This window comes from Phodopus roborovskii, unplaced genomic scaffold (assembly GCF_943737965.1).
Source record: "Phodopus roborovskii unplaced genomic scaffold, PHOROB, whole genome shotgun sequence".
NCBI lineage: Eukaryota > Metazoa > Chordata > Mammalia > Rodentia > Cricetidae > Phodopus > Phodopus roborovskii.
In genome coordinates this window covers 48,329,269-48,355,827 of record NW_026126517.1, presented here as the reverse complement: position 1 = coordinate 48,355,827, position 26,559 = coordinate 48,329,269, and the positions used below count along the sequence as shown (strand labels likewise).

Sequence of the window (26,559 nt, the reverse complement as noted above, 5' to 3'; positions counted from 1 at the left end):
ACCTCCGATAGAGGCTTATACGTGCTTATCTCTGCGGGGTAGGGCCAGATACCTTTTTAATTCCAGGCGTGGGCTGTAACTTGAGTTAAATAGCGTTAGTCTCCGTGGGTTCGCAGACAGCCTCGGAACTGCAGGTCAAAGCCCACGCAGGGGCGTGTCTAGGTGGAGACCGAGAGGAGTCTGCTTTCTGGCGGGAGGCTGCCCGAGACTTGGGAACTCTCGCAAGAAGATGCGTCGTTACCATGGCAACCGCATCGCACCAGTCTAGAAAGATGGCTGGGCGAAGTGAGGGAGTGAGGGTGAGTTCCGCCTAACACCGGTGGCTGGGCTGTGCTGGGCTAAGCTGGGCTGCGAGGTGGGCAAGCGGAATGGACCCCATACTCCCCTAAACTTGAGCTCTGCAATTCTGTTTGCAGAGACGCGGGGCCGCAGGTACTCAGTCGCGCGGGCAGTTTGCAGCTGGACGGGATCTCCTGGCCCGCGAGCAAGAGTACAAGTGAGGTTACTGGGGTGCCTTTCCTGAAGGGTGGCTGCATCTGGGGACCCCCTTCCCTCCCTCCTTATCTGCTCTCAGCCTTGGCTATTTCACCGAGGCAGTCTGAGAAGACAATTATAAGGGCAAAAATGTAGTCCAAAAACTGTGTTGGGCAGCAGGAGGGGTCACTTGGAAGAGGCTTGGAGCACACGAATCGCCACCAAGAGTGGAGTTCCCAGAGAAGACGATGTTGAGGATTCTCAAATTACCAGAACATACTTTGCGCAAACTTCTTAGAGGCTTGTCTTCTAAATGAATCCTTGCCTTGTTCTCCAGCAGTTACGGTGCTCCTGCAAACATAGGCTTCAAGCTCTCAGCCCTCTTCCCCAGGTTGCTTGCAGTAGCCAGAGCAACCCTTTCACTTTTAGTTTATCTTTTCACTGCACTGCTTAAAACTGATTTTTTTTTTTTTTTTTTTTTTTTTTTTTTTTTTGTAGCAGTTGCAAAGCTTTGACAGTTCTGGCTCCTTTCATTTCACCTTCTGCCCTCTCTCATGTATATAGTGTGGCGCTCTCCAGTCACAAGGGACTTGGGTCTTTCTTTCCTCCCTTCTCTTTTCTTTGGGGAAATCACCTGCCTTTGGGCTGTACATCCCAGAGGCGCCTACCTAGACCATGCTAAACAGGGCCCTAGTTGTTTAGTGTTTTTTTTTTAAATTAGCATATTCTGTTAAAATAACCTCATTTATTTACACGAAACAGAGTCTCTACATAGCCCTGTCTGTCCTGGAACTCCCACTATATATAGTAACACCCAGCCCAGGCAGGCCTCCCTGACCCTGGCCACTCTGGTCAAAAGGAGGCAGGGCCCACCTGTCTCTAAAGATGCAGGGTTGGAACCTGTGTTCTCCACAGATAGGATAATCACCCAGTTTGCTCTTGCCTAATTACTAGTGAGATGACTTACTTCATGGAAGATATGAGTAGTGGACCATAGAAAGGCAGGGCAGTGCTTACATTCCTACCAGAGGTGGGAAGAGGCAGAGAGTGCTAATAGCTATGTTCATTTTAGACTAAAAATGTTGTGTATGCTTTGGCATACACTGATGATAATGTAATTGCCAAAATTTTTGTTAGAATTTGAGTATAACTCAAGTATTACTTTATTTTCTGCCTTTTAGACGTTTAAATGCAGAATTGGAGGCAAAAACTGCTGATCTGGTTAGACAAGCTGACAAAGCAATAGTAAGTAGATGCACAATTTTTCCATTAAGTGCTTATGTTTTAACTTTAAATTTATTGCATAACATGCATATAGAAAATACCCAAAGCATCAGTGATCAGCTCAACGAGTGACAAGCGAAGCATGAATGTGTGCCCATAGGTGTAGTTTCAATGTGTTCGATAAAAGTAGTTTCTGTTTAGATGCTCCAATCATGTAATCCAAAAGAACATTAATGTGAGAAATCTTGTCTAGTACCAAAATATTTGAGAGTGTTTATATAGTTAAATTAACACCAAAGATTCAGTAAAGTTGAATGTAACAGGGCTCAAGGTGAAGGCTGAATAGTAAGGACAGACATCCAGATTCTAATGCTAAGCTGTAGTTGCATTTAACTTGAGGTTCTAAGGGCTAGAATAAATCACAAAGCCAGGAAAAATGTGAGGTGATTTCACCAGCCCATGTATCTAAGCATCAGCCTCCATGTCGGTATCAGATTGGGCATTGATATTTTAAACATTGCTCCGTAAGAACCAGTTTTCCCAATGCTAATTCACTGATGTGCAGCCTTCCTAGAGGAGTCAGGTGACTGTTTTTGAACTGCAAAGTTCTGGTCTCGACTTCACTGATCCTGTCTTTAATCCCAAAATGGAGTTGACAGAGACAGGGAAGACATTCTAATATTTTATTATTTTTATGATTTTTTAAATTGTGTGTGTGTGTGTGTACATGTGTACATGTGCAGTATGCACAAGACCCACAGAGACCAGAGATGTCAGATCCCCTGGAACTGGAGTTACAGGTGATTGACTGTGAGTTTCCTGACATGGGTTTTGGCAACCAAACATGGGTCCTCTGCAAAAGTAGTAGATGATATTAATTCTTCACTGAGCCATTTTTCACTCAATATTTTATTTTGATGCTTCATATAAAGCCATAATTAATTTACTAGTTGAGAAATGTAACACCTGTAGTATTTCACTTAATAGCTAATAATTACAGATCTGCTACTTGTATTTGCAATTAAATATTTTACTGGAAATATTTTAATTTATTTCATTTTGCAGTTTAGGCAATATCTGAAGAGAAGGAAAACATTTGCCCAGAAGGACAGCATATCATAATACAATGAGAGGTGTATTTGTATATGCTTAAGGAGTCCCCTAAAGAGAACTTTTATTCCACCCCAGAAAGAACAAAATAGAAGCTAGTAGAAAGTACTTCTGCTGTATTCAGTTTGCATTTACTCTCTTTTATTGTTTAATAACTCCTCACCAGAGCTTTTACTCCTGATGTCTCACATTGAATAAGGAATGTAAAGAACATGAGGGCCTTAGTACTCCTATATTTTTATCTTCCAAGTGATTTTCTTACACTGGAACAAAAGAGAAGCAAAACCATAATCGGTATTTATTTGTTACTGTGTAGCATTTCTGATATTGTGGAGATCTCAGACAGCTCTGAAATAATGAGTGTTTAGAGAGGTGTTAAACTAAACTCTATGAGGGGCTGGAGAGATGGCTCCAAGGTTAAGAGCACTGCTCTTCCAGAGGTCCTGAGTTCAATTCTCAGTAACCACTTGGTGGCTCACAACCATCTGTAATGAGATCTGGTGCCCTCTTCTGGCCTGCAGGCCATACATGCAGACAGAACACTGTATGTTAAGTAAATAAATCTAAAAACAAAACCAACCAAACAACAACAACAACAAAAAATAGACTCTATGAGTGTTGTCTTTAATATTCATGGCTTATCCTGTCTAACCAGAGAGATCAGCAAGAAGAACAAGCTAGGCCTTTTTCAACAATAATTACAGCATGCAATGAAGAAGATGGCTACAGTACGAGGTATGTAACTGCAGCTCTCAAACATGGCTTTCATTCATTCCCTATAAAATTTTAATGTATAAAATCTTTTAAAAATGTTCAAGTATAATTCAGGAAAGAGTATAAGATGTAAAATTGTAATTGGGGCTTTACTAGTCAGATGTAAGGCAAGTTTTTATCTGTTTTACCTCATATACTGTTCCAATTATTATTTGAAAATAGATATTATTGTCTTTGTTTGGAAAACTATAGCTTAGGGAAAGTCGGTGCTGGGCAAAGGTCAAACAGTAGTTTCCCTCCGTTCAGACCACAGCAGTGTAAGAGATCTTTAGACCCTTTCTCATATACTCTGCCATCTCTTTTAAAGTTATGTGTGAAGATTAGGTAGTGATAAATTAGTATAGATACACTATGTTAGTTTTTGACTTCTTGTACATTTTTGACACATCAATAAATTAGGCAACCGTAAAATATTAGTAATACATTTAACAAAAGTCTGGGTTCTATATGAATAAAATTGATTTAGTGCAGCAAAGATAGTGATGCCTCCAACCAGCCTATGCAGTGGCTTTGTCTTCTGAGAACTCAGCTGTTTCAAGCATTACACAATTCTAGCCACACCCCCAGTTTCTGTTCAGTGGGATTCTCTTCTTGGTTCCAATGAGCACCACATTTCACAACTGAGTCTACAGTTCTTTCTGAAGCTTCTTCAACATACAGAGAACCCCAGGCACAGTGGAGACTAAACAGGCCTAATTCTGCTCTGAAGAAGCTAACACCTCTCTGTTAGGCGCACTGGCTGCTCTTTAGGAGGACCCTGGTTCAGTTCTCAGCCCCTGTGTTGTCTGTCTCACAACATTTGCAACTCCAGTTCCAAGAACTCCAACACCTCTCTCTGGCTTCCACAGGCAGTAACACACACACACACACACACACACACACACAGAGAGAGAGAGAGAAAGAGAGAGAGAGAGAGAGAGAGAGAGAGAGAGAGAGAGAGAGGGAGAGAGGGAGAGAATTGAAAATAACAAACATCAAAACAAAGATCTTTTTAAAGAGTCTGGCAGCTGCCCATCACCATCACGGTGAGGTGTGGGCAGTACTAACTGCTAGTGCACTCCCACACGATGCTGCAGTACAGTGAGGAACAAGCTTTCTACCGTGAGGGCTGGATGTAGCAGTGTGTGGTGTTCACTGGAACCAAGGAAGAGAGGATCACACATCACAGAAACTGCACGTGTGTAACTCTCAAAACATCTGTGGGCTCTCAGAACATAGCTTCCAGGCATGGACTGTTGCGGACTGTTACTTTGAGTTTTTCTTTGCAGTAAATTGTAAAAGTATGTTTTGCATCATCATTTGGCATGTGCATATGTTCATATAATAGTAAATCACTTATCTGTATCATATGTAATTCTACCTGGTGTTTAGTGAAAAAAAGAAAAAAAAAAAAAAGATACTCAATAGCTACCTAATTTCCAAAGTTTGGATTACAGATAAGATTGGGCCTGGCTTTTATCTGGTAATGACAGAATTGAAATGATGTATCGGCAGCTGATTCTTAGTTCCTGCCGAAGCAAGCAAAAGACTGGTTTTACAAGTGTAAAAATAAACCTGCTGATTTTCTTTTACTAAGTTTTTCTCATGTCCAAAGTGGGGATGAGGCCTCTGTTCAGGTAGCCTCTGGCCTCTGGTACATCATTATCACTGGCCCCTCACTCCTCTAGGACATCTTGCTGTTGCCCCAAGTCGTGGAGATCCTGGGGCTATTATTCCTAAGGACCAGTCCCTTCATGCATTCTAGTAGGTCATAGATGGGGTAGATATTAGGGTGGCCCAACCCAAGGCCCAGGATGTGGATCTGGGTGAGCTATCCATTTCCATAAAGGAATCAAGAATTCCTACAACAATTCCCCTTTTTGTCTAAATAAGAGGGTTCTGAACCTAATACAAAACTATGTGCAATAAGAACAATATCAAGTGTTTTTCAGAAGAAAAGGTTAAAAAAAATCCCACAAAATTAGAACTACAACCAACAAGAGCATCAACAAGCAAGAAACACACACTAAATGTCCAAGCTATAGGTAATTGGCAAGTAAAAGAGATTATTCCATACCTTCTGTGTAGTGAAATATTTAACCTAAGCACTTTTAATGGCCTTGATTCAAAGTAAATTGTCTAAGAACTAGAATAAAAGTGAAATATAATTCTTTGTGCATATATACTTACTAAATGTTTACATATGTCTAGATATAATTTATATGGGAATCAACTATATAATTCATACATGTCAAGATGATATATGGCTAATTGGAATTAGAGCAATATTTCCTCTTTAGGCTATAATTACTGTTGACTTCATGGTGTCTCAGCTTAATGCCATCTATTTTAATATAGTAATTACTTTTGGTTTGTAGAGACTTGTCATCTGAAGGCATGGACCATCTATGGTCAGAAACCAAGGTATGAAATCAAACTTTCTGTAAATGCAATTACATTCTTTAGAATTTAGGACTTAAAAAAAAAACATTTATTTGTGCCACAGCATGCATGTGGAAGTCAGAGGACAACTTGTGGGGCTTGGTTCTCCCTAGCCACCATGTAGACTCTGGAAATTGAATTCAGGTCATCATATTTGGCAGCAAGCGCCTTTACCTTATTAACCATATTCCTGGCCCCTAAGATTGTCTTTTGCTTTTAAAGACAAATAGGGAAAGAGTGTCACTCAACAGATAGAATGTAAAACTCAGGTATGATACATTCATTCAGCATTATTTATAAAGATCTTGAGTAATTTGGAGGATAGTGAACAAAGTTCTAAAGAAAAGACTTTGTAGATTTAGGCTCTTCACTTCTCTGTCAGTCATGATCCTCTAAAGTGAGATACATCCTGTGGTGGTTTGAAAGAAAATGTCCCCCAAAGGGAGTGGCACTGTTAGGAGGTGTGGCCTTGTTGGAGGAAGTGTGTCTCTGTGGGGGGGGTGGGCTTTGAGGTCTCTTTTGCTCAAGCTTTTCTCAGTGTGACTTCAGTTAATCTAATGTTGCCTTCAAGATGTAGGACTCTCCGCTCCAGCCTGCATGCTGCCGTACTCCCTGACATGATGATACTGGATTAAGCCTCTGAAACTAAGCCGGGTGGTGGTGGCATACTTCTTTAATCCCAGCACTCAGGAGGCAGAGGCAGGAGGGTCTCTGTGAGTTCAAGGCCAGCTTGGTCTACAGAGTGAATTCTAGGACAGCCAGAACTATAACTCAGAGAAACTTTGTCTTGAAAGCCACCCCATCAAAACCATTTTTAAAAAGAAGACACGACTCTTAATTAATTAGTAATTTTAACTTTTTTTCTCTAGCCTAAGACTAAAAACACCGGTCCTGTAAACAAGGCTCAAAACAGACTGTACTCTGCAGATAAAGAAAGGAAAATAAATGCAAGGTACAGTATGGTCTGTAAGCATGACTTTCTTTTTCAGTTTTACAATCTGCCGAATCAGCATTCTTAGTTATAAACTTTGTTTCTCCCTATTTTTATAAAGCCTCTGATATAAAGCTACTGCACATATCCCGTCATACTCAGTAACTTAAAGCATTTGCAACTTGGAACTGTTTACAGCAGTTAATAAACATTTTATGTTCTCTAAAACAAAATCATTACCTTTCCATAAATTTTACTGTTGTTTTTAATGAGACATTATTGAAACTGGGACTGAGATCTGGGTTTTATTTTGTTGAAAGATTTTTTTTTAAAAATTTTATGTCTACATGTGTGTTTGTGTGAATGTGTGCCATGTATGTGCAAGTGCCCTTGAAGACCAGACACGGTGTCAGAAGCCCCAGAGCTGGAGTTACAAGTGCTAGTGAGCTGCCATATAGGTGCTGGGAGCCAAACTTGGGTCCTTTGCAAGGACAAGTGCTCCTAAATGTTAAGCTACCTTCTGGCTCCTGGGGCCTTGGTTTTTGGATCATTCTACTAGGTTCTTAAAATTAAATTGTCTTCTAGTTCTTGACTGCTTGACACAATGCCATACATTATTGTGTTTGTGAGATGGGAATGGTTTGATATAACTTAGGTATGTCATAATTCTATTTACATTCTGCTGTTTTGTTTGTTTGTTTGTTTTTTAACTAGTGCAAGGCTACCCTTAGGATCATAAGCATGTCTTCTTGAGACTGGCTATAATGAATTTTTTTTTAATAAAAGGAAAAAGAATTAGGTTATAACGACTAGTAAGCTATTTAATCTTTATGTCTATGACTGATCCTAGCCGGTAATTACATTATAATAATGGGAAAATCTTAACTCTTGTGTCTTTTAATTGCTTAAAAGGGGAAAAAATAGAATTGAAGGGATAAAAGATAAAATTAACAAAACAGCCTGAAGAGATCATTAGCTAAATTGCATGTATCTCTGCAGAATTCCCTTGTCCATTTGTCATAGTCACTATTTAAATAAAAGGTAGTTATTGCAAGAATTTGGAAGCGTTTGCCTTCATGGTAAAAGTAAGCTGAGCTTTTGCAATCAGTCTTGGTGACATCTCAATTTCTTTCTCCTGGTTCAGTCCTCCATGCTTTTGGAAGTGAGTTTCACTCCCTAATTCTTCCTCCACTTAATGTTAAAAAGTTAAATCCAACATTTTGATCAATTTTGATTCTTGTCAGAATGTGTCCCTATATGGAAAATAAACGATGAGTTTGATGATTCTGAGGACCTGGTCTTTTTTTTTTTTTTTTTTTTTTGCTTTGTTTTTCAAGACAGGGTTTTTCTGTGTAGCTTTGTAGACCAGGCTGGCCTCTAACTCACAGAGATCCACTTGCCTCTGCTTCCTGAGTGCTGGGATTAAAGGCATGCACCACCACTGCCCAGCAGTGGTAATTCTTAAGAGATGAAATTCTCCCCAGTTTTCAGTGTCAGGACAGGGCAGCATCACCTTGGACAATCCTCTGCAGCACGCAAAACTAAAACCATAGGCTGGATCTGACCAGTAAACCTAGATTTCCCCTTCATCTTTTTAATTAATTTTTATTTAAATTAAATCAATCTCCCCTCTCCTTCCTGTCTTCCCGCTTCCCCCATCGTCCCCCCCCCATAGATTTCATCTTAAGTTTAGTTTTATAACAGGTTTATAACTGCTTTGTTGTTTGGGCAAAGCTCCACGTGCCCCCCCTCCACACCATACCATCTCTGCTCATGTGTGTTCGTGCTTTACTTCTTAGTGTTAAACTGAAATGTCCCAGTGTGCAGACTGCCAGTGATGTGGCCATCCCAGATGATTTCTCAGACTTCTCCCTTGCCAAGACAATTAGCAGAATTGAAGGGCAGCTGGAAGAAGACAGCTTGCCAGAGTGTGGAGATGACATTTTCTGTGGTGTTAGTAAGGACATTGGGACAGGTAGGTTTTCTTCTTCCTTCCTTCCTTCCTTCCTTCCTTCCTTCCTCCCTCCCTCCCTCCCTCCCTCCCTCCCTCCCTCCCTCCCTCCCTCCTTCCCTCCCTTCCTTCCTTCTTTCCTTCCTTCCTTTCTTTCTTTTTCTTTTCTTTTTTGGTTTGGTTGGGGTTTATTTTTGTATGTTAGTTTTTGGAAACAGGGTTTCTCTGTGTAGCCTTGGCTATCCTGGAATTCACTCTGTAGACCAGTCTAGCCTTGAACTCACAAAGATCTGCTTGTCTTTGCCACCCAAGTGCTGGGATTAAAGGCATGAGCCACCAGCACCCAGCTTCAAATGAGTTTTAATGAATACAAATTTCCTTTCTGGTTAACTTACACACTGCACACAAACAGAAAAAGCACTGAGTTTTAATCATCTAAAAGAATTGTATTCATTAGCAGCAGTGCCTCTAAAATTACTGAAATTATGAGGAACCACCTGTGCTTCTGGAAAAAAACCCAGAACAATTGAGTGTGTGAGCATACTTTGAACTGTCATTTGGCTGTACAATGATTCTGTATATGCAGTATGGTTAGCTGTCACTCCAATCTGGCTGCCTAGCCTCTCTGATAGCAGTTTCTCCATTTGAGAATTAGAGTTGGTTAAATGATGTCTTGATGCATCACAAGAGGCTGAGAGCATGTCTTTTTAAAATACATTTTATTGTTCACACATTAAAAGTGGTAGTGGGGGGGCAACTCACAGCAATGAATCTTAACAACCTGGCTCTAGGTGATGCCACCAGAATCTGAAGGTGGGGTTGACTCAGTAGCACAAAACAGGTTGCAGGTCTGCTAGCTCTGTGCATATCAGAGCACCAGGACTTCACCTGCAGTGCGGGAAGGGCAGTGAGTGGGTGCTGGCTCTGAGGGAGACGATCCTTCAAAGCGACTTTGCTTGAGCTCAGTAGAAACCAGAGAGTCATGCTTGAGTTGTGTTTAGCCATTCAGCCAGGGTGCCAGACAGTCAGCAGTCGCCAAGGTCACTGAAAAGAGTCCCTTATTGCTAGCACAGTGGCTTGTATGCACTGAGGTACGTTGGAGACCAGTTTCTGTTGAGCTGCCTGGTCCTTCTGTGACTTTTTGTCCCCTGCTTCTGATGGCCGTGGGCCACCTGCTCCCAGGGCATTTCTGTGTCCACCCAGGTGCTTGCTTCTGCTGACAGCATGTTCTGATGGTCAGGATGTTTAGCAGGAGTATCTCCATCTTATTTTCTTCTGTTTAGTCTTAAGTGTTCACCACAGATGAAATCCTAACAGGTGTGTAATGATGACTGAGTGACATCCTAGTCAGTCATAGTGGAAAGCAATTCATTTATGCATTTGTAGCATTTATCAACCTAATCAACCCTCTGGGACCATTAGTAATCGAGTCAGGAAGTTGGTTGTCACTTCAGATACCTTCCAGGACATGGTGGACAGATGTTTGTTCCTGGAGACAGTCACCCACTACCCTGTTAAAGGACAGAGATGCAGAATTTGAGGACTAGCTGCAGGCTTTACCATGAATAGCGCTCCTTCCTGTAGCCACTGTCTTGGCATCTTCCCCCCTCAGCGTGCTTGCCCTGGGCATCTTGCACCAGGGAGGATATTCTTGTACTCTAGATGCTTGCTTAGAATGTCTGGGTTATGGGTGGGATAGAATGATCTGGAGTCAGATGATAAGATCTGAAGCCTTATTTTTGCTAGAGAGGGTTGTTTGTTCTGTCAAATTCTTGAGCATTGCCAGCCTGAGACCACCATAAATTCTGGTTGATATCTTTTGGATCACTGTCATAGGCGTGAGTGCAGTTTGTAACCATACACGAGCATCGGCTTGTAGGTGTGGTTCTTAATAGGAAGGGTTTTGTCCTTGTTCCTTTGTCTTTACTCATTCTCCATGGTCTGTGTGTCCAACTGTCCATGTTCTTTTCTCTTGTCCAACATGGGGAGTGTTTAATGTTTATAGTGTTTCTACCATGCTCTCCTGTTAGCCTGCCTACTTTGACTGTGTTTTACTCATAAAATATATTCTGCCTCCCAGTTGATGATGTCTTAGACTTGGTTAAAAAAGAAAAGAAAAGCAGTCATGTAATGATTTGACTCCACAGAGGCTCAGATCAGATTTCTGAAGGCCAAACTCCATGTGATGCAGGAGGAACTGGACAGTGTTGTGTGCGAGTGCAGTAAGAAGGTAAGCTTGTGTGGCGTCTCACAAGGATGCTCTACTGAAGACACCAGGGACAGCTGTAATTATATTATTAGGTAGCCTTACTTAGATTGTAATCCATAGTTAAATATCATATTGAAAAAATGTATAGAAACACCAGACTTTATTCTGAAATGATGATTTACCACAAAGCTTGAGAATATATCAAAATTGTTGAAATTAGAATTTACTGTTTTAGACTTGCCAGATAATAAGCTATTTATTATAAAATGCCTGATTTCTATTTTTGCTAGTGAATGTGGAATGGCCTTTATTTTTCTCAGGAATTCATGTAAATATCTCATCAAAGGCTGTCCGAGGCTCTTTGTTTTCTACTATGTGTTTTGATGTCAGCTCTTGTGTATTTTTTTTTTTATTTGATTGATAATGTCATTGATTGTAGGATGATGAAATTCAGGATTTAAAGTCCAAGGTGAAAAATTTTGAAGAGGACTGTGTAAGACAGCAACGAACAATTACTTCACAGCAGTCTCAAATAGAAAAATATAAGAGTCTTTTTGAAGAAGCAAACAAAAAATGTGATGGACTACAGCAGCAACTCTCATCAATAGAGAGGGTAAATTTTGCCTCATCTCCTGACTCAGGTCTGAGGACACATTGATACTATTAGAACTACACTCTTGCTAGCTGTTCAGTTATTAATATTTATAGAAAAACATCCCCCTTAAAAGAATATTTGACAACTCTTTGAGGTATATATACTTTTTCACCTCCTAGTAAAGTTTGCAGTTGAGTGGCTTTTAGTATATTCTTGAATTCATGTATCCATGATCTCAAACATAGAACATATTTATAGCCTCCAAAAGATGACTCTTACCCTTCAGTCTCCACACCCCACAGTTCATCCATGCCAGCCCTTGGTTACTACTCCTCTATTTTCTGTCTCAGGAGATCTCTCTGTTCTAGAAATTTCCTTGCAAATAGATTCAAATAATATACAGTCTTTGTGATTGACGTCTCTTTTGCAGAAATGTTTTTTTTTCCTGTTCATGTTACAACACTAATTGTTTAATTCTTAATTGTCAAGTATATTCCATTGTGCAGGTATAACACATTTTTAAATTTATTATTTATTTATCTTGAAATGCTGGGATTGAAGCCAGTGCCTTTCACTGTTTCCTAATGCTTTTATGTCACTCTGCTCCCTGCCAACAGCAAGAGGGTCCCGTCTCTCCACAGCGTCGCCTGCCCATCTTAAGTTATCCTTGTGGTTACAGTATCCCACTGGCATGAATGAGCATGGGTTGAGCCTCCCTTTCCCTAGTAACTGATGATGTTACTCATTTTCCATTTATATATCTCCTTTCTCTCTCTCTCTCTCTCTCTCACACACACACACACACACACACACACACACACACACACGACCGTTGTGGCCCATGTGCATAATATAAACATACACTTGGACACATGCAGTAAAGATATTTAATAAAAATCATCTTTTTGGCTGGGTGTGATGACCTCTGCCTTTAATGCCAGCACTTGGGATTTATAGGCAGGTGGATCTCTGAATTCAAGGCCAATCTTTTCTACATATCAAAAAAAAAAAAAAAAAAAAAAAAAAAAAAAAAAAAAACAAACAAAAAACAAAAACCCCAACTTCATTTAGGAATGTCTTAAAAACAATAAAATGTATTTGTTGTAAATACAAACTTTAGTGAGTGAGTTTGTCAAAGCCGAGAGCACAGACTAAAGTCAAACAAATAGTTTGGTTCCTGCCCTGCCACTACCTTGTTACTGGCAGTTTGCCTGGCCATTCGTGCTCAGCTTTCCTTTCTACAGTATGTTTTGCCTAGCACACACCACTGAAAAGATGTGCCTTTGCTCCCACACAAAGGACTAATCTAAGCCATGTTGTCCTCTGACAGGCCAATCCACTGGATAGGATGGATGTGACATTAACACCCAATTCAGCTAACATAACGAAAATTCCTATCCCTGCCAGTTTCCTTTACGTTCTTTCCCATAGTCTCCAGCCTCTGAGCACCATCCCAGGCAGATGGTGAGCCACATTCTTCTGCTACACATTGGTTTTTTTTGTTTTTGTTTTTCTAAGATTTTTTTAAAAATTCATTTTATATACCAATCACAGTTCCCCTCCCCCCTCCTGTTCCCCTTCCCCTAGCCCCTTCTAACCCACCCCCACCCACTCCTCAGAAGGGGTAAGGCCTCCCATGGGGAATCAACAGGGCCTGGTGACACATTCAGTTGAGGCAGGACCAACCCTCCCCCACCTCCCACATCAAAGCTGAGCAAGGCATCCCACCATATGGAATGGGCTTATGCACCAGGGATAGATCCTGGTCCCACAAACAGACCAGGCTACAAAACTGTCACCCACATGAGAGGGCCTACTTCAGTCCCATGCCTAGCTGTTGGTCTGGAGTCTGAGCTCCCACAAGTTCAGATCAACTATCTCTGGTTTCCCCATCATGATCTTGACCCCCTTTGCTCTTATAATCCATCCTCCCTCTCTTTGACTGGACTCTGGGAGCTTGGCCCAGTGCTTAGCTGTGGATCTGTAAATCTGCTTCAATCAGTTACTTGATTAAGGTTCTATGGTGACAGCTAGGGTAGTCACCAGTGATGACACGGGAAGGCCAGTTCAGCTGGGGATTCCTGGGAATTTCCCTAGCATCAGGTTTCTCCCTAGCCCCATAATGGCTCTCTTTATCAATATATCTTTCTTTGCTCTCCTACTCCATCCCTCCCCAAACTCAACCATCCCGATCCCACCTGTTCTCATTCCCCATCTCCTCCTTACCCCTCCCACCCCCAAAAGATCTCACCTTATAAAATTTCATATAGATGTAATCATAAATGCACACTTTCTGTGTCTGGTCACTTTTGTTTAGCAGTTTTATTGTTTTTGTTTTTATACGTTATGACATCACTGTGTTTCCATTTTTCAAGGACACAAGTCTTTGTGAGTATAAATCTGTTACCATGATGTTGGATAACTACCTATGAGCAGGACTTCTGAATCTTATGAAAAAGTCCATGTTAAAACTTTTAAGAAACTGCCAGGTGTGGCACTACCTGTGATTAATCTCATTACTCAGAAGGCAAAGTCAGGAGGATTGACTTAGTTAGTTTGAGGCCAGCAGGAGTCCTGCAGGGTTGTGACCATGTTCCCAGTATGCATGAGGCTCCGTCAGCAGCATGGCCTCAGCTCTTTGCAGTGTGACGTGTGACTTTTATCCCCTTATCTATTGGTATTGCTCTTGTCATGTGCTGTGTGGTGTGCTTCTCTGAGGTTCATCTGTGCATGCCTCAAGACCAGGCTTCCTCTGCAACCCCCTCACTAGAAGCTTGGGTATTGTGTACAATCTTTTGTCCTTTGATTTTTATCTCTTTTTAAACCATGTGTTTCCAAAGGCAGAAGTTTTACATCTTTGATGAATTCTATATATTATTATTTTCTTGCAATTTCTGGTTTTTCATTCTGCCCAGAAACTTTTGCCTGCTCCAAAGCCATGAGGATCTTTCTTCTAGGCATCTCACGAAGTATCAGCACCATATGAATCATATACATGTGATCTATTTCAAGTAAATTTTATGTACAGTATGAAATAAATATGTTTTGCCATGTAGGTAATAACTGATTTCCCTCTATTTTACTATCATACCATTCAGTTCAAGACTTTTAAATTGAAGACTTAAGATTTTTCCATAAAAGTTTTACCTGGTGATATGTGAAGGTTTTTTTTTTTTTTTTTTTTTTTTTTGCTTGTTTGTTTTGGTAGCAGCAGTTTTGTGTGCGGGAGACAGAGGCAGATGGGTCTCCATGAGTTTCATATAGCCTGGCCTACATATTGAGAATGTGTCTCAAAAAAAAAAAAAAAAAAAAGTTACCAGTGTGTGACTGAAAACAAATGTTTTCAAAGTTTGAACTTGGCGTTCCCTTTCTTTAGTGGATTCTCATGCTCTCAAGGAAGCAAGCAATGGTCTTCAGTTTTCTGAGAAGGAAGTTGCAGTTACCAGACAAGGAGACGGACAAAGGTTCATTGCATTCTTCTCATGCAGGCTGGTGTGAGGCAGTAAGCACCATGGGCTTGAAGACTAGTAGGCATTTTTTGCCTTTTCCATGTGATCAGTGAGAGAGCTGACAAGCTCCCATCGTAGCTGCCTCCCACAAAGCTGTGCAGAAGGCTGTGGCAGCAGATGGCAGACAGGCGCAGCTTGATTTGTTTAGAGGGTTACATACGGAGCAGCGTGTGTTTTGTTTTGTTTTTCCCTTTAATTACTCAAAGCCACAGAGATAAGTTTCAAAAATGACATGGTATAGCCAAGGAAGAGATATCTAAAAAGACAAGTATTGCATCAAAGTGAGCTCCAGCGCTTCAGGGAGCCTCTGGGCCAGCCAGGCCGTGTGTTACGTGGGATACAATGGAGGTATTCAGTTTACAAGACAAGCCTGAGCCATTTGTTTATTTATGTGTATGTGTATGTGTATGCCTGCTTACCTGTATATGCAGCATGTGCCTGTGGTGTCCAAGGCCAGAAAAGGGCAGCAGATTCCTGGAACTAGAGTTCAGGCAGTTGTGAGTCCCAGTACAGGAGCTGGAAACCAAACTTGGTTCCTCTGCAAGAGCAGCAAGTGCTGTAACCACTGATATGTCTCTCCAGCTTTTTAAAAGATGTTGTTCTTTTACATGCAGCTACAATGCTGGGACTGCAGGAATAAAAATAGTTGATAACCTTAAAAGTTTACACTTCAGTGGGAGAAACAAGCAAGGGAACGGTTTTAGTACCTGCAGCAAATGGTGTGCTAAATCTGTATCAGGATGCTCTGGAAGCCCTGAAGAAAAGGTACCATACCCAACCATGTCAGCTGTGAGGACTAGGGGCAATACCAGGAAGGAGCTCAAGCCTTACTGGGTTCCCAGGTAGAGTTTGGGCACCATGAGTAGGTGCTAATTAGGTGTTTGTGGACTGGAGGCAGAAAACTCCATGTCCAGGGAGAGACGGAAGCAGGTGCTCTTGAAGCCCCTCATAGAGCATGTGTGGCAGGGGAGGGGCTGGTTGTCACAGTTTACAGTTCATGAGATGGATTTTTGTTTCTTCAAATGTTAACTTTCCACTTTCAGCTGCAGAATATCATAGGCCCCCATAGTTTGCAAGATAAGCCGTTTCTGCTCAGGTTGGATAATTCCCAGTGGGGCTATTGTACAGACCTCCATCTATCCTTTGTTTCTTCAAGGTGTAGACTTTGTCAGTTCTCCCCAAGAGCAGTATTTATGGGCAAGTGATGTCTTACATTGGTCTTTTGGGAGGTTTCCAGAAGACTTTGAGTGCCTATGAACTCAGCACTCAGGAGGCAAACACAGAAGGGTTGAGAGTTTCAGCCCAGCCTGGGCACACATACAGCAAGATCCTATCTCCACAACAGTGCAGTTTAAAAATGTTTGCTCCTAAAGTAAATATGGAGAATGATGATACTGTGTTTTGAGTCAATAGGAGGCAGAAAATACTAAACAAAAGAGCAACATTTCATGTGGCTGGAGAGATGGCTCAGTGGTTAAGAACACTGGCTGCCTTTCTAGAGGACCCAGGTTCAATGCCCAGCACCCACATAGTGGCTCGCAACCGTCTTAACATGAGCTCCAGGGGTCTGGTGCCTTTTTCTGGGCTCCAAAGGCACCAGTCACACAAGTGGTGCAGAGACATAATACATGCAGACAAAACATGCCTCATACATAGACGAAACAAACCTTACACACACACACATACACACACACACACACACACACACACACACACACACACACACACACACCCTAAAGGATAAAAACAAAAAATTACAAAAACATTCATAACCAAATTTTTAGGTGTCTTTTTCTAATGCCAGTTTTGGGTGAGAATCCCCTGAGAACTGTGTCTCTTAATGCTTGGCCCACAGCCCTGTGAGTGAGAGCAAGCATGGAAAGGAAAAATATAAAAGGGAACTGATGATATTTTAAAACTCCATGTTTTTAAATACACAGGAATTAGAAAGCAAAAGAAGATTACAAAAACAGGCTGCTACAAGTCAAAGTGCCACAGAAGTCCGCCTGAACCGAGCTCTAGAAGAGGCAGAAAAGTATAAAGTGGAGCTGAGTAAACTAAGGCAAAGTAACAAGGTATGCAAACCTGAGTAGAGTAGCTGCCGCAGTGCTCGCCCTTGGGGTCCTCTCCCTCTGCCAGCACTGGAAACCATGTTTATTGACTCATTGCGGGGTCGGGTGGTGGAGTAGGGTGGGGCCCACATGGAGGAGTTAGCTGTCTCCTTCCACCTTTGTATGTGCAGTTGGGGTATCTAACTTAGGTGGTGAAGCTTACATGTTAAGCCTTTACTCACTGAGTCATCTCACTAGCCAGGAGACCGATCTCACTGGCCATGTGGATATTAAGATTTCCCTCTGCTGGGCAGTGGTGGCTCACAACCTCTAACCCCAGTAACACTCAGGAGGCAGAGGCAGGTAGATCTCTGAGTTCAAGGCCGGCCTGGTCAACAGTACGAGTTCCAAGACAGCCAAGGCTACACAGAGAAACCCTGTCTCAAAAAAAAAAAAAAAAAAAAAAAAAAATTTTTTTTCTCATGTCATGATCAATGTTCCACTTTTGGAAAAAAATTTTTTTTTAGTAATAGGTACATTTTCCATTAGTTAGGATTTTCCACTAATTGGGATTTTGTTTGGGCTGTTATAAGTGGGTAACTGTACAACTCTTTGGAGGATTCCTTCATTTTTTCACATAATCTTTAGAGGGTCCTTTATTATATATCAGATTCTTCCTGGACCTTGTGGTTAAGCAATGAAAAATAAGCATCTTTTGTATGTCACCTGCTACCTTCTTCTCTGAGCCTCAGGCTATGCTATGCATAGGGATGGGTTGTATTTAGGGTCACAGTTCTGAGCCCTGCGCTCAGGGAGTAGGCTTTGTGAAATACAGACCACTGGGCCCTAGCCTTGGAGTTAGTCTCTTCAGCAGGTCAGAGTGAGGCCTGGAAATCACAGTCTTGCTATTGGTACTAACACCTGTATCAGATGGGTAAATACCACTCATATCTCTATGGTCAGTGTAGTAGTCAGTCATTGCCTTGAATATCCATTGAGTGAATGCAGCTAGATATTGATGTGAGAACCTTTCGCATGTTCTGTGAAATTAGTTCTCCATCAGCCTCATGGAATTGCTTCCTTATGACAACATTTAGTGCCTTAACAATGACTTCAGAACCACCTTCATAACTGATGGTACATTCTGAATTTTCTCAGTAACATTGGCTGGAAACAGAGGCCTTGACTCACGTTCTGAAATGATTAGCAGAAGCCAACAACACATGACCCCTTAACTACAGCATTTTAATGAATCCATCTAAGGCACTATCAATGATGACCTAACTGAAATAAGTCATCTTCACATACCAACACTCAGCATGTTAAAACTTAGTAAAAGGAAGAGTAACTGTGCATCAGGATTTGCTGTTCTGGTTGTTGATGTGATCTCTGATTTGCCACACACATTAGGAAAATAAAAAGGAAAATTATTTTTTTGGCAACAAGTAACTTTCATTCTATCCAGCAATATTGAAAATTTGGTAGCCAGTAGTGGTGGCACATACTTTTCAGGCAGATTTGTGTGAGTTCAAGGCCAGCCTGATCTACAAGGTGAGTTCCAGGACAGCCAGGGCTACACAAAGAAATCCTGTCTAGGAAAACTAAAAAATTAAAACTTAAAAAAAAGACTTGGTATGTGAACACCTCCATAAGCTACCAACGTTACAAAAACTTGGATGTGTGCAAAATTGACTCAAATTATTTCAAAGTTTCAAAAGCTATTTTAGTGAGACCTCCTGTTAAAAAACCAAAGAGAAAAAAAGAAACTTACTTCCTAATGACTCATATTTTTTAATTTTTACTTATTTGTATGTTTTTAGGACTTATCTCTGGGTTATGTTTAGGCTCAAGGATAGTTTTGTTTTCTCTTAGCATCTAATCTCTTTGGTGAGAAGAAAAGTTATTTTCCCATTTAACCCTTTGTGTCTTCTTATTCCTCTTAGACATAAGACTAGGTAAGTTAACTTTCAGATCTGTATGTTTAAAACATGACAAGAAAATCATAAGGTTTACATAAAACAGAACAAGATTTTCCCATAGCCGTCAGAAAGATAAAGATTTTTTAAAAAATATTGACAAGCTATTCTCTACAGAGGCTAGGAAATAAAAAAATTGTTTTTAAAATAAAAGTAACCTTTTGAACTGGTCAGTCACCCTTGTTTTTGGTGTAAGGCCATGGTGTGTGTGCTATGTTATATGTACGCATGTGCACACGTGTACATTCACACATTTGTGTTTATGTGTATTGCATGCCAGAGGTTGACACTGGGTGTCTTCCTTGATCATTCTACCTTAGTGACTGAGGTCTCAACCCTGAACCAGAACTGGCTGCTTCCTTTCTTTAACCTAAACAGCTTACTCATAGGATCCAAACTCTGCTCCTCATATTTATCCGATGGCCCATTATCTGAGTCTTTCTTTTCTACTCTCTTTGGAATCGTAACTGTTCCTGAATGTCTCATAAAAGACCCCCACACCTGGCACAATTGTCACTGTGGAACCTTCTGAAGGAAAGAGTGGTGAAATGGACCTCTACTTAGAAATGAGGCATTTGATGAGATGGTTATTTGAAATATGGACTCAAAGTCCATGAAACTCCATTTGGAAGCGATAACTTCTACTTTCTTTTAAATTTATTTAGAACGGTTTATGAGGTCCCGTTAGGTACTGTACCCCCAGGGGTTTATGGGAGGTTGTAGATGGATGGAGTTAAGAATCAAATGTAGTCCTTGCATTCATATACCCAAGTCGACTGAGTGCACAAGTTAGATGCTTAGGTAATCAGTCAGGCAGAGTCCACAAGAGAGAAGCTGTGGAGGGTACATCGTGTTCTGAGCAGGTAGCCAGACCATGGCATTTGTTTTCTGAATGTAACGTAAGCTAATATTGGAATAATTGGTAGCAGTTAGGTGCCAAGGAAAAGATTATGAACAGAAGGAATAGTGTGTGGAAATGGCATACACACATAATTCAGGTGACTGAGGAGGCCAGGGGAGTGTTGGATCCCTGGAGCTGGAGAGAACCACAGTCTGTTGTGAGCTCCCTGATGTCAGTTGGGAACTGGATCCTTTGCAAGAGCAGTTAGTTCATTCCACCAGCTCCAGGACTTTTTTACTTAAATTTTTTTTTTTCTCTTAAACTAGGTACTGCCATCCCTAAAATAAGACTTGAGTAGGTTTAGTGAAGGGCAGTTGTAGTACATGCCAGTAAGCAAAATAGTGAAGATCTCCCATATGTCAGCCCACAACCACCTGTAACTCCAGGCCCAGGTTTAAAGACATGAGCCACCGCCGTCTGGCTACACATCTTTTAACTATATGCAGACAACACAGATAACCTATGAACTTTTTAAGCAGTTATCTTACCCTCTCTGCCATTGTATTAATTTTTTTTATAAAGTACACATAAAATTTACATTCTTAAACTTTTTGTCTTTATGTTTTGGTTTTTTAAGATAGGGTTTCTCTATGCATAGCGGTCTGTCCTGGAACTCACTTTGTAGACCAGGCTGGCTTAGCACTCACAAAGATTGAGATTTTGCACACCTCAAATTATAAGCATCTTGTGTTCAGCATCTTGCATTTAATAACCATTTGTCTGTTGTCTTCTTTAGCGAAACATCCAGTCAAGTGCTTTGTTAATTTTTACGTTTTATTGTGTATTCTGAACATTAAGCCTAATGCAGATGTGTGCCTTGTAGATACCTTCTCCCACTCAGCAGACTGCCTTTTCACCATTTACTGTGCCCTGTGTGCCCTTCTTTTCATACAATCCAGATTACTTTCTCTTCATTATCCTGATTCTGTGCCATCCATTAAATCTTTGCCAAACCCAGTGCCATTAAGGTTTTTAGTTTCAGCCTTTTTGCTAGTCTTTATTCCATTACACACACACACACACACACACACACACACACGCACGCACGCACGCACGCACGCACGCACGACGCACGCACACACAGAGTACTTGCTGTTTTTGCAGAGGACCCAGATTCTGTAACTCCAGCTGACACCTTCTGTATGAGGTGCACAGGTTACATGCCAGCATATCATTCATACACATAAATAAAACTTAGGGGAACAGAAAGGAAAATAAATATAAGTAAATGGCATGGACCTCAGATCAAATGATTGTTTTCTTCCCCCACAAGAAAGGACAGTCTCTTGAAAAAATGATGCTAGGAAACCGCGACCTATATTCATGTGTGTGTGTGTGTGTGTGTGTGTGTGTGTGTGTGTGTGATTAGAACAGATACACTTTTCTAATTATTCTAAATATATCAAGAAGCATTATTTTTGTATGTATTCATTCACTCATTAATTTTGATGCTGTTGTAAATGGAATTGTTTTCTTAGTTCTTTTCCTGAGATGCTCACTCTTAGTATGTTCGTAGAAGCAACCTTTTTTGTCTGTTGCTTTTGTAACCTGCAGCATTGCTGAATGCATTTCTTGGTTATCTTTTCCTGTAACTCTTTAGGGATTTGCACATCTGGGATCTTGTCATCCACTGTAGATGTTAGTTGTTCTGTCCCAATTGCTTGGGCTGTGTGTGACAGAAATGACTGAAGCCAGCCAGTGCCTTCATCCTGATCCTGACCAAGTGACAGCTTTCAGTCCACAGTGAGCGAGCCGTGGGCTTTTCATATGTGCCTGTTAGTATCTGGGGTCGTTTTCTTCTGTTTAACACTTATTTTTCTCATGAAGAAATACTGACTCTTGTCTAATACTTTCAGTGTCATCAGAGATAACCATGTGGTGTTTCTCCTTTATTCTGTGAATGTGGAATATTGGCATATTAACATTAGGTTTTGTGTTGAACCATCCTGTGCTGGCAGTAGATTTCAGTTGGTTATTTATAATCCTCTTACTGTACTGTTCAGTTTGTTTTGCATCAGATTCCATCAGTGATACAGATCTGAGGTTTTCTTGTAATGCCTTCGGTCTGACTTTGGATTTTGAGTAATGTTTCCTTTGTTGATAGTCACAAGGAGCAAACTGTTTTTAATTTTGGTTTCTCTGTTCTATTAATTCACTTAATATTTACTGTTTTCATTTCTGCTTCATTCATTTTGTTTTTCTCCCTACTATGAAGGTTTAGGTTGATTTGGGATCATTCTTCAATGTATCATGGCTGTGACCATCCTGAATATGAATGTCATATTTTCTATGTGTTGGTGCTTAGATTTTCTAATATTCTTTGAAAATTGGGTACTTTGAATTTAATATATTAATTTGTTTTTTAAAATTATGTATTTTGTATGTATGAGTGTTCTGTCTCCATATACACTTGGATGTCAGAATGAGCCACCATGTGGTTGCCAGGAATTGAACTCAGGATCTCAGGAAGAGCAGCCTTAAACCACCGAGCCATCACTCCAGACCCTATGTTTTGGTTCTTGAATGTCCCCAAAAGCTTCCGTTGAAGGCTTGCTTGGTACTATGCCTGGGCTACCGAGAGGCGGGGACCCTTTAGGAGATGGTCCCTGGTGTAATGACATGGGTTGGGGGTGTGCTTTTGAAGGGAATATTGGGAACTGTGCCTGTTCCTGTTTTTTAGCTTCTTTGAAGTCCAACGTTGTCCTCTGCTGTGTGCTCTGACCTTCACATACTGTGCTCCACAGGCCTAAGGCCCCTGTGCCCAGGGACAGTGGACTGGCATTGCTGAGGCTGAGCAAAGCAAGCCGCCTCAGGTTGTCTGTCCCCGGCATTGTGCCACCATGCCAGGAAGCTGACTATGTGCTTTGTTCACACTTCATTTCCAGCTCAATCCAGTTACAGAAGACACTGTATGATTTCTGTCTTCTTGAACTTGTCAAGATTTATGGTTACCATGATTTGTTCTGGAAAATGAGCTGGTGGAATTTGAGAAAACTGTTTTCCTTTTTTGTTGGGAGAAGTATCTTAGTTCCAATTCATTTGCAGCCCATCTCCTTATTGTCTAGTGACTATGCATGACTAAAAGATACTGAAGTTTCTTTTATTGTAATGACCTCTCCCTTTGAATTTGTTCATGTTTGCTGCTTAGGTTTGGGCATGCTTATGTTTGGTACACAAGTAATTGTAGAAAATGGACCCTTCATAATTTTGGCTGGGAAATGGCTCTACAGACATCAGACAAAAAAAAATAGGCTAATTAATTTTGTCTACTATTTGTGGATTATCTTCTATCCACCATACTTGTCTTTGGGCTAAAATCAGTTACCTAATGATATAGATGGGTCCTGTTGTATTTTAGTTCACCTCTCCCAACTAGTGCAGTTTTAGTTTAGTCACTATAGTACATTACTGTTAAGGTCAGGCTTCTTACTGACATTTTGCTGTTTTCTATATGTCGTCTTTTTGCCTCACATCCTTTAACTAGTTTTTTTGTTTGCCTTTCATTTATGCTCTTTAGTGATTTTGTCATTGGTATGTTTTATGACTTAGCTGTATTAGCTGTAAAGTTAAAGGATCTATTTTAGGCAGTAAATTAACCTTGCCATTTGCAAACTACACTCTTAGGTTCTGCTTCTCCCAGGATGTCACCCTTCACTTACACGTATAGTAGACTCAGTCATCTGTGGACTGTTCCCATGGTCTTCCTATGGTCTTCCTAAGTGTGGCTTTTGCTTGATAACAGTTGCTGGGTCCTATCGGCTCCCTCCACGGATGGGTGAGAGGGCACAAACTCAATGACAGAGACTCGGAGTCAATGAAAGGAAAAACAACCGACTCCTTTATTTAGCAATGGGGCACCTCATATACCCTCCCAGCACCCAGGTATTCTGATCCCTTGATATGGCTGCTTCTCGTTGGCTAAGCACGATTGAGAGCATCATGCTTAGACTTTCTTCAGGAAGAGGGCTTAGACTTTCTTCAGGAAGAGGGCTCTCTTTAAAGTTATTTATGCTCACATTGTTCACTACTGTCCCTTTTAAAAACATGTGGGTGTAGAATCCTAGCTCCTCCTGGCTTCTTCCTCCTCTTGTGAAAGCTGATCTTCTGGACCCTAGTAACCTCTGCTGAGCTGCCTTTACTGAGATTACAGGTTTGCTGCCCTTGTCATTGCTGTGGATTGAGTTCCCTGCTCAGCTCTTTGGAGTAAGTCTTTCACAGGCTCCTGGAACTCTCACCCTGCATGTGACACTTGTTTGCCAATGGTTTAAGAAAAATATGGAGATTTTGAGGGTCTTTCTTGGATTTCCCACCTGGAAGTCAGCAATATCTTGTCAGCTCTGGTCTCTGTCTTCAGCCCTGTAGGACTCCACTGTAAACCCATACATCAGATTCAGAAAGCTAGTTTAATATGTAGCTCTTGCCTCAAAAGGTCATACCACACGCAGATTCTATTACTAAAAATTCTTACGTATTTTAAGTACTGTCAAGTTTAGATTTTTTGAAAATAATTTAAAAATACATTTTGAAAAATTTTAAATAAGGGAGCTGTGATTAAGTTATTACACTTACATTTCAACTAATTTTTTTTCTTTTATAGGATATTACAAATGAAGAACACCAAAAAATTGAAGTGTTAAAATCAGAAAACAAGAAGCTAGAAAGACAAAGAGGAGAATTAATGACAGGGTTCAAGAAACAAATGAAATTAATTGACATTTTGAAAAGGCAGAAGGTAAGTCAAGCAGAAGCTATATCAGATATGCTACAGACCTTTGTTCTGTTAAGTTTAGGGCTTTACTTTGTTTGGAATCTTACACATAAGATTCCTAAAGGCTGGGCGGTGGTGGCACACTCCTTTAATCCCAGCACTCAGGAGGCAGAGGCAGGGGGATCTCTGTGAGTAGATCTATAGAATGAGTGCCAGGATAGACTCCAAAGCTACACAGAGAAACCCCGTCTCAAAAAACAAAACAAAACAAAACGAAACAACAAAAGTACCTAAAGATGGACTATATACATGTAAAGTCACACACATAATATAATATACAGCTTCACTGGTTTAAAAATGTACACTTCATCAAATTTAAATGATAAAATGCAATCCTTTCTGGCTACAGAAAGTGTCATACATGAGAATGACCCACTTTACTGGACTATTTTCCTCATTTTAGTGTATTATTTTCCTCTTGAAACTTTGAATAGCAATACCAAAACACACTGTACCTTTCCTGAAGTGTGACAAAAGACAATAAAGCTCTCTCACTTTGTTTCAAAGATCAGGTATAATAATATTTATTCTTTTAACAGTAGTTTGGTCTTGAGTGTACTACCCATTTAAAATGTTAATTTGTATCAGGTATGATAGCACACACCTTTTTTGTTTTTTGAGACAGGGTTTCTCTATGTAGCTTTAGACCATGCTGGCCTCAAACTCACAGAGATCCACCTGCCTCTGCTTCCTAAGCTGTAGGATTAAAGGGGTTAGAGTCCAGCCTAATCTACAAAGCAAGTTCCAGGACAGCCAGAGCTGTTAAAAAGAGAAATCCTGTCTCAAACTAAATCAAATGAAAATAGTAATAAACATACTTGATCGCATATAAACATAACTTCCCTGCTGTGTGGCTTTCTCTGAATCAGACAATGTATTTTTTTTTTAAACAGATGCATATTGAAGCTGCCAAGATGCTGTCTTTCAGTGAGGAGGAATTTATGAAGGTTCTAGAGTGGGGCACTTCATGACTGAGCATTTGATGCTTGTGAAATAAATTCAGGTATCAACCTGCTGAAATAAACAGAATGTTTGGGAGGACAGTCTGAGACAAAGCCAGACTGCAACACTGGCCTTACTCCTTTTTCTTTAAGACTTTCCTTTTTTACAACTTACCAGACCCAGTAGAGGACAGCAAGATGGCAGACAAGACTCCAGAGATTCACCATCTTGACTGCTGCTTTCAAACAATGATACAATACACCTGGAACCCACATCTGTCTTGCAGGGGCCCTGTGTTCTCATTTTCAGTAATTATGCACACACAAAAATACCTTGAGAAGAGGGGCATGTGACACCTAGGTAAGAAATGACATACCTAGTTGCAAGTGTTAACCTGGGAGGGAAAGATAGCCTTACTTCCTGACAACTCAGGATACATCTGCAAGTGTTACAGCTCTGTAGGGAAGGGTACCCTGACCTGTTAGAAAGTCAGGCTATACCTCCATCCTGCCCCCTCCTCCCCAAAGAGAGCTTACCAGTAGAGGTATCCATTTCTTCCCAGCTCTGGCCCTGGATGTTACTTCTGCTTCATTCTGCTAAAGGGGAAACCCCTGAACAAAGTAGCAATTTGCCCCTGCTCTTGCCAAAAGTTGTTACTTCTGCCCCCCCCCCCACACACACACACAGCGAGCATCCTAGAAGTAGTATCCATTTCTTCTGCTC

General features: G+C 40.8%; 1 protein-coding gene across 1 annotated transcript; it reads left to right on the top strand.

Annotated features, from left to right (window-relative positions):
• The first annotated feature begins 166 nt into the window (after positions 1-166).
• On the top strand, positions 167-25,913 carry Tex9 (testis expressed 9). The gene is made up of 12 exons (XM_051197930.1): positions 167-299; positions 417-496; positions 1,656-1,719; positions 3,464-3,543; positions 5,940-5,985; positions 6,873-6,955; positions 8,734-8,909; positions 11,033-11,115; positions 11,534-11,707; positions 17,139-17,273; positions 24,724-24,858; positions 25,788-25,913. The coding sequence occupies exons 1-12, from the start codon at positions 243-245 to the stop codon at positions 25,863-25,865; spliced, it is 1,191 nt and encodes a 396-aa protein (XP_051053887.1). The 5' UTR covers positions 167-242; the 3' UTR covers positions 25,866-25,913.
• Positions 25,914-26,559: the final 646 nt, after the last annotated feature.